The 10719-nt window shown below is 36.8% G+C and overlaps 1 protein-coding gene across 1 annotated transcript; it reads left to right on the forward strand.

Moving 5' to 3' along the window:
• The first annotated feature begins 616 nt into the window (after positions 1-616).
• LOC149562234 (cell division cycle protein 48 homolog) lies at positions 617-4950 on the forward strand. Its single transcript, XM_089825773.1, has 9 exons — positions 617-699; positions 798-963; positions 1086-1314; positions 1882-2648; positions 2779-3000; positions 3202-3273; positions 3367-3648; positions 3776-4135; positions 4344-4950. The coding sequence occupies exons 1-9, from the start codon at positions 671-673 to the stop codon at positions 4635-4637; spliced, it is 2421 nt and encodes an 806-aa protein (XP_089681899.1). The 5' UTR covers positions 617-670; the 3' UTR covers positions 4638-4950.
• Positions 4951-10719: the final 5769 nt, after the last annotated feature.

Here is a 10719-nt window from a genome sequence, read left to right on the forward strand (position 1 = left end):
TCTAGAAAGATATAAATACAATAATAATAGAAATAATAATAATTCTTAAATACTTAGAAAAGTAGAAGTTTAAAGGGCTCAAACATGTCTATTTTCATTAAAACAAAATAAAAATTCTATTATTAGAATTTTTTGATCAATAGTGAATCATTAATAAAATAAAATAAATATTACATCTTTTTAATTATCAAATATAAACCTAATTAAACTAATACATTTGTTTTAAAATATAATAAGTGCCACTTTAAATTTTTTAAATTAGACTTTTCTAATTTGAGTTTCTTAGATCTAATAAAAGATTTATTAATGTAAATCAATATAAACCACATGTGAAGTCACTTTAACTAAATAAAATAAGGGGAATATTAAACAAATAGTAAAGGAGGGGTTGGAGCCTTTATCTGCCCACTCACGGCATATTAAAGTCCTTGGCTTGTTACTTTAGCCTTTCTCCTTTAACACTTTTAATCTTTCTCCCTCTAAGATTAGTAGTTTATTCTTGTTCTTGCTTGTTGGCCAAGGCAAAACACCCCTAATTTGACGGCCCCACAACTAAATTTAGCGTCTAGCAAATCAGTTTCCCCTATAAATATAACAAGGGGAGTTCTTGCTGTTCATTTTATATCTCTGTTTGGATCTGCTCGGAACAATCTAAATTTAGTGCACTGCGATGGCTCACAAGGGAGAATCCTCAGAAGCGTAAGATCAATTCTCTGCATCTATTTCATTTTCTGCCTTCGCCTGGTTAGGTATTTTCATGGAGTGCTGATAAAATGGATTGTTTTTGTTGGTAACAGGAAAGGAACTAAACGGGATTTCAGCACAGCAATTTTAGAGAGGAAGAAGGCGGCGAATCGGCTCGTTGTGGACGAAGCCATTAATGATGATAACTCGGTGGTTTGCCTGCACCCAGAAACCATGGAAAAGTTGCAATTGTTCCGTGGTGATACAATTCTTATTAAGGTATTTTCATTGGCTCTTTGCCCTTTGTGAGGTTAGGGTATTTTTGTTTGGGATTAGGCGCTTGGGGTTTTTAGTTTTAGTTTTTCTTTGACCTTCGATCTCTTATCGGCGCCGTATTGCAGGGAAAGAAGAGGAAGGATACGATCTGTATTGCCCTGGCGGACGAGACTTGCGAAGAACCTAAGATTAGAATGAACAAGGTCGTCCGGTCGAATCTGAGGGTTCGTTTGGGAGACGTTGTTTCCGTTCACCAATGTCCCGATGTTAAGTACGGCAAGCGCGTTCATATTCTTCCCATTGATGATACCATTGAGGGCGTCACTGGGAATTTGTTTGATGCTTATTTAAAGCGTGAGTTCTCTGCCTTTTCCTTTCCATATTTTTGTAACGATTTTCTACATACCCCATTTTTTCCTCTTTTTTTTATCCTGCGTACCCTTCTCTTTTTCCCCCTCAAAATTGAACTTTTGTTTTTCGTTTATATAAAGAACACGATGGGGGAATTCGTAGAATTGTAGTGTTTTTCCTTTGAATCTGAACCTTTCCTTGTAGGTCAAGGTTTTCTGTTTTTCTGGGTTACCTTTTCAGTCTTATAAGGCTACTGTTTTTATATGCTGATGCAAGGGTTAGTGCCTTGGGTGTAGAATTTTTTTTGAAATGTTTTTCTCCTCATTCCATTACATTGTAATATTTTAATCCGCATTCCATCATATCTAGATTTTACCGTGCAGATTTTAGAAGCAAAAATCTGGACAGTAGATTCCAGATTTTTAATGACTTAATTGTTGGGGACTGTAATCTTTTCTGAATTTGATTTTGCTAGGTTTACAAGATTCATATATGTGGTACAGTGGTAACATTTTTGCTTTTCCAAAGTCAATGTGGTAGGAAACTTAATTATTCATTTGTTACTTGCAGCCTATTTCTTGGAAGCGTATCGTCCAGTGAGAAAAGGAGATTTTTTCCTTGTAAGAGGTGGAATGCGTAGCATAGAGTTTAAGGTAATTGAGACAGACCCTGGGGAGTATTGCGTTGTTTCTCCGGATACTGAAATTTTCTGTGAGGGGGAGCCCGTGAAACGGGAGGATGAAGATAGATTAGATGAAATTGGTTATGATGATGTTGGTGGCGTACGGAAACAAATGGCTCAGATCCGTGAATTGGTAGAGCTTCCTCTTAGACACCCGCAACTCTTCAAATCTATTGGTGTGAAGCCCCCAAAGGGTATTCTGCTCTATGGCCCTCCTGGTTCTGGGAAAACCTTGATTGCTAGGGCAGTGGCAAATGAAACCGGTGCCTTCTTTTTCTGTATCAATGGACCTGAGATTATGTCAAAGTTGGCTGGAGAAAGCGAAAGCAATCTCCGGAAGGCTTTTGAGGAGGCTGAGAAGAATGCCCCGTCCATTATATTTATAGATGAAATTGATTCTATAGCTCCCAAGAGGGAAAAAACCCACGGTGAAGTTGAGAGGAGAATTGTTTCTCAACTTCTTACTCTAATGGATGGACTTAAATCGCGTGCCCATGTTATTGTTATGGGAGCAACTAACCGGCCCAATAGTATTGATCCAGCACTCAGAAGGTTTGGAAGATTCGACAGGGAGATAGATATTGGTGTTCCGGATGAAGTGGGTAGGTTGGAAGTGCTTCGCATCCATACGAAGAATATGAAGCTCTCTGACGATGTACGTATTTTAGGGCCTTCTTTTTTGTTCTTTTTTTGCAATTCTAACCAGTTCTTTGATTTTAAAAACATTTATTAATCTTTTTGTTTCTTGGTGGAGTATCTATTAATCTTTAGGTTTCTTGTTACAGGTTGACCTTGAAAGGATTGCTAAGGATACCCATGGGTATGTAGGAGCAGATCTTGCAGCTTTGTGTACTGAGGCTGCACTTCAGTGCATTAGGGAAAAGATGGATGTTATTGACTTAGAAGATGAGACAATAGATGCTGAGATTCTGAATTCCATGGCCGTTACTAATGAGCACTTCCAGACTGCATTGGGCTCTAGCAATCCATCTGCTCTGCGTGAGACTGTGAGTTTTTTCAAGCCATAGCTACACGTTCATTTTTTCTCGTATCACATAAATAGGGATTATATTTCCATTGCTCTATTATTGCCCCCCACCCACCCCCCCCCCCCCCCCCGAGAAATTAAATATTTTCAGTTTTTATAAGTTTGATAATTTTAATGTTGGCATTTTTACTTATTGTAAACTTTGGAAAAATGTTTACAGGTGGTTGAAGTTCCAAATGTCAGTTGGGAAGATATTGGAGGGTTGGAAAATGTCAAGAGGGAGCTTCAAGAGGTGCACTATTTCTGCTTTGCTTTTGCTTTTTTTTTTTGCGCTGAAAGTCTGCCTTTAAGGAGATATCAACTAACAAAATTGAGTTTGATGTAGACTGTTCAATATCCAGTGGAGCATCCTGAGAAATTTGAGAAGTTCGGCATGTCTCCTTCCAAAGGAGTACTATTTTATGGACCGCCGGGTTGTGGAAAGACATTACTTGCGAAAGCTATTGCCAATGAATGTCAGGCCAATTTCATTAGTGTAAAAGGCCCCGAATTGCTAACAATGTGGTTTGGAGAGAGTGAGGCCAATGTGAGGGAAATTTTTGATAAAGCTAGAGGATCAGCCCCATGTGTCCTGTTTTTTGACGAGCTTGATTCTATTGCTACACAGGTGTGTTGATGATTTATTAGTGAAATTCAAGTTAAGGACGGTGACTTTATATTTGAGTTGGAATTTTGTTTGAACTATTTGAGATAGGCTCTGACTGGTGAGGCATTATTGGTTTGCAATTTTGCAGCGTGGAAGCAGTGTTGGGGATGCTGGCGGTGCTGCAGACAGAGTCCTTAACCAGTTGTTGACGGAGATGGATGGTATGACAGCCAAGAAAACTGTTTTCATTATTGGTGCTACAAATAGACCTGATATCATTGATCCTGCATTGCTAAGGCCTGGCCGACTTGACCAATTGATTTATATTCCCTTACCTGACGAGTCTTCACGTTATCAAATTTTCAAGTCTTGCTTGAGAAAATCACCCGTATCAAAGGATGTCGATCTAATGGCACTGGCTCGTTATACCCAAGGATTCAGTGGAGCTGATATTACAGAGATTTGTCAGCGGGCGTGCAAGTATGCTATTAGAGAAAACATTGAGAAGGTGAGTTTCTATTGTGGTGGCTTTTGTAAACTAGTTTTGGTAATGAATTTCTTAGTGGGCTTTTGTAAACTAGGTTTGGTAATGAATTTCAGTGGTTTTTATTTGAACTGGGGTGTTTGTTATACTTCTACGTTTTTTGATTCAATTTCCCTCAACTTGTTTCTTATTATTTCAATTTTTTATATCCTTTTCCTCTGCAATTTCATAGGATATTGAACGTGAAAGGAAAAGAAGTGAGAATCCCGAGGCAATGGATGAGGATGATAGTGACGAGGTAGCTGAAATAAAGGCTGCTCATTTTGAGGAGTCAATGAAATATGCACGAAGAAGTGTCAGTGATGCTGATATTAGGAAGTATCAAGCATTTGCACAAACACTACAGCAGTCTCGAGGATTTGGTTCTGAATTCCGTTTTCCAGATAGACCTGCTGGTGCTGCTGCTGGTGCTTCGGATGTATTTGCTACAGCAGATAATAAAGATGACGATGACTTATACAGTTAGGAAAAACTTAGTACACAATTGTCATCTTAATGAAGTGACAAATGTGTCTGTTGTAGCAGGGACCTTCCGCTGACAAATAGCCAATGCTATTAAATTTGGCTCCGGCTTTGCTTGTATGAGTTTTATCTTCTCATATGTCCGAAAACTTTATTTAATTTGTCAGCCTCTTTAGTAGAGGACTGAATACTGGTAAGTCTTTAGAGCAAAATTAACTTTATGGCAAGTTAGCTGTGAAATCTTTTGCTCATGTGGTAGATAATGCTATGAAAACCTTGCTTTTTCTTTAATCCTATTGGAAATTTTCTATACTAAATCGATTCTACAACCAAGAAGGTCTAGTTCAACTGGTAGGTAGCTATAGAAAACTTATCATTCTAAATCCTTGTTATGGAAATCTGTTTAATTTTAGTCTTTTATTATTCTGAAGCCCTGTTATACAAATCTGTTCTATATTAATCCTATCCGGATTAGTTAGCAAATGCTTTTCGTTTTAGAATAATGAATGGATTAATTTTTCAGCAGTCAATAGCATATAACGTAGGAGAAAAACATGAAATCAGCAACGATATTTTGAAAATCTTATTGTTACTGTTGAAACAGGGATGGTACTGGTGTCTTGTAGTTTGTGACCTAGTCGTTGCTACAATCTTAATTGCATTACATGGGCTATATCACTCGTTTATCTATATGAATTATTTTGTTTTGTTCTTGCATAGTATTTAAATTTGTGTTTGCACGGCCAGTTATTGGATATTGAATTGGAAACACTTTTAGTGAAATTGAAACAGTATATGAATGTGTGTTTTTAGAGGGTTCGACTTGTTTGTATCTTTGTCCAAAATCAGCGTATTATGTTCTTGATAGTCGTGCGTGTTTGTCCCAGAAGTTGGAAACGTTACAAATCAGAAATGTTAGGATCTGTATGATAAAGCAGGAAGAGAGGGTTTACTCGAGACACATTGGATGTGCTTTATGAGTTTTTGTGACATTGTTGCAATGCCAACATGTTTGCTATTTTGGCAATCTTCTGTGTTGGATATCCGTGCATAATGAGCTTATACGGAATTGTGACATTGCTAATTTGTCTGCTTGGTTGCCTATTCCTATTATTGCACTTGAATTGCCGACGTATTTCCTTGATTGCCAATGTGCTAATTTTTGCAATTGCACAAGATGCCAATGTGCTAATTTTTGCAATTGCACAAGATGTTTCAGGTGTTAGTGACTTCCTTGGATATTAAGTGCATAAGAAGCTTCTAAAGCGTTGTTGCATTGCCAACACTCTCTTGATATGCCTTTCTTGCCACTTCTGCAATTGAATGATTAATCATTCATGTGTTTTGGCTCATTTCATGTGTTTTGGCCATCTTGTTGGATGATTTTTCTGATTACAAGCTAGTGCGGTTGTTGCAGTGCCAACATGTCTCCTTGATTTTCCAATTGTCTTTTTCCTATTTCATCAGTTGTTTCGGGTGTCTTCTTGTTGGATGTTTAGTTGTTAATCAGCTTTTGCAGCATTGCTCCATTTCCTGCATGTCTGCTTGATTGCCTATTTCATTGCATTTGCAGTAGTTGTTTCAGGCGTTAAGCTATCTCCACAAGCTGGCAGTTTTGCTATTTTAACAATAGTTGTTTCGGGTCTGTTAAGGCTGTCCTAGTTGTAATAATTGTTTATTGTTTCATGTGTTTTATCTATTCCCATTGCACAAATTATCTTCAGATTCTATATTGCTGAACCTGAGTGCTAGGCTGATCTTGATCTGTTGATCCATGTGGCTACGGTTACATTTTTCACTATAATTTTCTAATGTATTAGCCAAGACTCATACTGATTTTACAAACCTGTTTTCATTGCCTTTGAAATTGGTGTACACAAATCAAGACGTCTTGTTTGCCAAACAATGCATTGGCCCGGGTACACTGTCAAAATTGTTTAGTTGCACTGGCGGGTTGTTCACATGGATTCGACTTTCAATACTGATAACTGTTCTCACTATGGACACGTTTACCTTCTAAAAAAGTCCCTTTCATCCACCGTCATAGCCACGTTTTCTCTCATGCACTGCTGTGCCTGTTTCATTTACTCTCGGCAGTAGCGAGGAAGTTATTATTTTGTTCTTTTATCTTTATGCATTTCCAAAACACCATTAAATAATATTTTCCTGCGTTCCGATGCCCAAGTGGTTGGATCCATTAAATGTCACTATAACACAGGAATGAGAATCTTGAATGTAAGTTATTGTTCATGTATTTGATATTCAAGATGTTATAAAAGATGGGCATTGGACTATACGATACAAATTGCCACAATCTATTTGACAAACCCATATAACTATAATCTATATATCAAATTATAACTATAATCCTACGTATATTTTATGTATACATGATCGAAGGTGGTGATGCCATATGAAGGAAAGGACTAGTACAAAACATAAAATTATATAGATTGTTTTTGAAATTAAAAGCGACTAAAATAAGGGGATCGGCCCTTAACAAAAAAAGATGGTAACCAGCACTTTACCAGTAAACACCTACAAAATTAATGAAGTGCTACCCAGTCACAAAGACAATTACAGCTCGTAAGCGCTAGTAAAAGGAAGCAAAATTAATAGAAGTCTAAAACTAACCAAGGGAAGTTCAAGATTGAAAAACTAAACACAGTAGCCTAAGCCAATACAGCTTAAACATACAGTATAGTTCTGAATAAGAACTGTTGGCTTAAATAGGCCAACCCAAGTCTTAGTAACTGTAGTACTATGTTGCAGCAGAAAACAAACATAAACAAGGAACTTTAAGTCTTTCAAAAATATTCAATTTTTTTTTTTTTTTTGACCAGAAGTATTGGGGCCCAGTCATCAGCAAGGAACTTGTAGAGGAGCTTATTATCTTCCTTGTCCATCTCCGCATCATCCTTCTCTTGTGCCAACAATTGAAGGGTGGTAGTTGCTGGATGTGTGACCTTAAGTGCAAATTTAGAGAAAGAATGAAAACCCTCATCCAAAGTTTTAACTTTTTTTTCCAGCAGTGCAGTCGTAGTCGTTTCATTACGTTCCTCCATTTTAACATTCCCTACCTTATCACCCTTTCCAGGTCCCTCTTTAGACTTTGTTGAATGAAATCCATCTTGCAAAACTTGAGGGTCAATAAAAACATTACATTTTTTCTTTCACCAGGCAGAAAATAGCGATGGGGAAGTGTCCACTTTGTTACTGTCCTCACAAAAAGTTATGGGCTGAAGGGTGAAATTGGGTAATGTCATTACCACCTTACGCCAGGGTATTACCAGCAAACACTTGGCAATTATCCACTGAGTTCTCACTTTTCTCTTTTATTATATAGATTGTTAACCTAACGATATAAAAATGATAAAGATTTAGCAATAAATGCTGTTAAACGTATGTATTCAAATAGATTGTGAAACATAAGATGGGGAAATTGATGGATACTTATAAACTAGCACTCACCTTGAAGGGTGTAAGGATAATGTTGATTGTTTGATACATAAGATGATGTATAAGTATTTATCTTAAGGTAATTTTTCATTAACCCTTATAGGGTTATGTTGATAGTGATATGTTTATTTAGTCTTGCAACATGGATGTGAAATAGTTATGTCTTGTTTTGATTGTTAGTTGATTGAGGTAAGATTCCTCTTTCTTCCGTTTAATTGTGTGGGGGTTATTTTTCATTTTAACACCTTCCTAAGGTAAAAGTAGGTCGAATACAAAGATTGGTTAGGGTTTTTACTCCTGAAATAGTTGTAAATGTCATCCATTGTCTTTCTATTATGTCTATGTCAAGTGTTTCTTTCCATAGTGTTAGCCCTTGTGATTTCTCTATGGTAATAGCCCATGATATAGTGAGTGGGAGTTGTCTCTGGCTTCTTAATATGATAGGAACAATCGGTATGGTCTTTGGATCATGTTCATCCCATGATGGCCCATTATAATTATCAAAACGCACTGTAACGTGCATGGGAAGACTTGGTTGTTTACATCCTGACTCTATAAGCATGATGTGTTGTCCCTTACAAAGGAGCACATGTTTTTTAGTCATTCTTCGTCCACAATACTATTGTTTCCACTTAGAGAATACAATTGGAGAGTTCAATAATTTCAACATCTTATTATGTAGTTTTAGGACATCATATGTCTTTCTTCTGCTTAATTGTGTAGGGGTTATTTTTCATTTTAACGTACCTTTCCAAGGTAAAAATGGGTTGGTTAGGGTTTTTACTCTTGAAATAGTTGTAAATGTCATCCCTTATCTCTCTATTATGCCTATGTCAAGTGTCTCTTTTTGCGGTGTTGGCACTTGTGATTTATGCATGGTAATAGCTCATGACATAGTGAGTGGGAGTTGTCTTTGGCTTCTTAATGTGATAGGAACAATTAGTATGGTCTTTGGATCATGTTCATCCCATGATGACCCACTATAACTATAATTACCAAAACACACTGTAACATACATGGGAAGACTTAGTTGTTTACATCCTAACCCATAAATTGTGTCAACAACTGTGTTTCTATCCATATATTTGTTGTAAGCATGATGCATTGTCCTTTACAAAGGAGCACATGTTTTTCAAGTCGTTCTTTGTCCATAATGCAATTGTTTCCATGTAGAGAATACATTGTTGTACTTCATGCAACTAGAGAGTTCAATGATTTCAACATCTTATTATGTAGTTTTAGGAAATCATTAGTTGCAAATAAGTGTGTAGCACTATTAAATGTTGTATTTTTAGATGTTATCAAGTGTATGTCTATACATGTCATTAATAACTTCCAATCATCCTTTGTTGGATTTTTGTATCTTGGATATTATGTAATATTTGACGAAATCGCTCTTGTACGCTGTTGTCTCCTGGTTATTGAAAACTCATGTGCAAAGTGACGACTATTTTGAATTGGTCCCACAATAACTTAGCAGTAGAATGTGAAGTATATATAGGTTTGTCCATTACAGGTGGGAATTGGGCTAAGTCACCAAATAGTATAATTGAAATCCCACCAAAATATTCATGTTGTCGAATGGTGGAGGGCTTCGCGTAGTTTGTTATCAACTTTGAGAAGCAACTTTGGTCCTATGAGCTCATCTCATCTATAAGGGTATATTTAATATATTTCATTTCTTCCTGGAATGTGGTCAACGTTTGGTTCCGTAATGGTTGCATTTTACTAGCATCGAAACCTCTGCTTGCCACTATTATATATAGACTCACTCTACCACTTATCCTTATTGCATTGCTAATTCAATTCAATTCAATCTGCCTTTGCACGCACTCAGGTAGAAAAACCAAATCCAATCATCTCTCTCATAGATGTATTTTTGTACTACACTATAGAATTGCTTTGATCAGTACTACAGCGAACAAGGTTTCGGTGATCACTAACGACGTTGAAACAGTTTTGAAGGAAACATGTGATGATTAAGTGCTAAAAGCCAATGAAGACAAATATGATGACGTAGTTGTTGAAGTGGACAATATGTAGAACAATGTTTCTCATTTTGCAACTTCGCTCAAGGCGTCAGTTTCTCAATGGATGTGCCAGATCAGTCCTCCTCAGGTAACCATTACAATATTATAGGCATACATAGTCAGCCTTCTTATAGAGTTCAACAAAAGATACATTTGCTGCAAAACAACCATACAATATATAAGCAAAATGGGAAAGAAGAGCAAGTCTGTGATTAAAATGTCCATTACGAAAAATATGAAGTAAGCCATATATTTCAGGAAGAGAGAAACCTCACAACCTAAGTAGCTTGTATGTAAGACACGAACAAAACAATTAACTTTTTTCGAAATTGATGGAATGAATCACGCTGGAACTTCAAATAAAATCAATCACAATCACAAAGACTAGAAGAAATTGGCACTTACTGGCTTGGGGAATGCAACTGGGGGGACAAAGTAGACTTGCTAACATAGTGCAACAAGCGAGACGTGGTGGGGGGAATATGAATAGAGACATATATATATATATATAAGGCCACTTCCATCATCGTAGTGTCAATCGTGTTTTTGTGCATGTGTGAATATTGTCAAATAGTGCCACGTTTATTTACTTGATGC

This window comes from Cupressus sempervirens, chromosome 4, assembly GCF_028749045.1.
Source record: "Cupressus sempervirens isolate cs-2001-9-10 chromosome 4, ASM2874904v1, whole genome shotgun sequence".
Classification (NCBI taxonomy): domain Eukaryota; kingdom Viridiplantae; phylum Streptophyta; class Pinopsida; order Cupressales; family Cupressaceae; genus Cupressus; species Cupressus sempervirens.

Coding starts and splice junctions, on each gene's coding strand:
- LOC149562234 (XM_089825773.1), top strand. CDS start 671: ATGGCTCACAAGGGAGAATCCTCAGAAGC. Junction 964..1,085: donor GTGATACAATTCTTATTAAG/GTATTTTCATTG, acceptor GCCGTATTGCAG/GGAAAGAAGAGGAAGGATAC. Junction 1,315..1,881: donor GTTTGATGCTTATTTAAAGC/GTGAGTTCTCTG, acceptor TGTTACTTGCAG/CCTATTTCTTGGAAGCGTAT.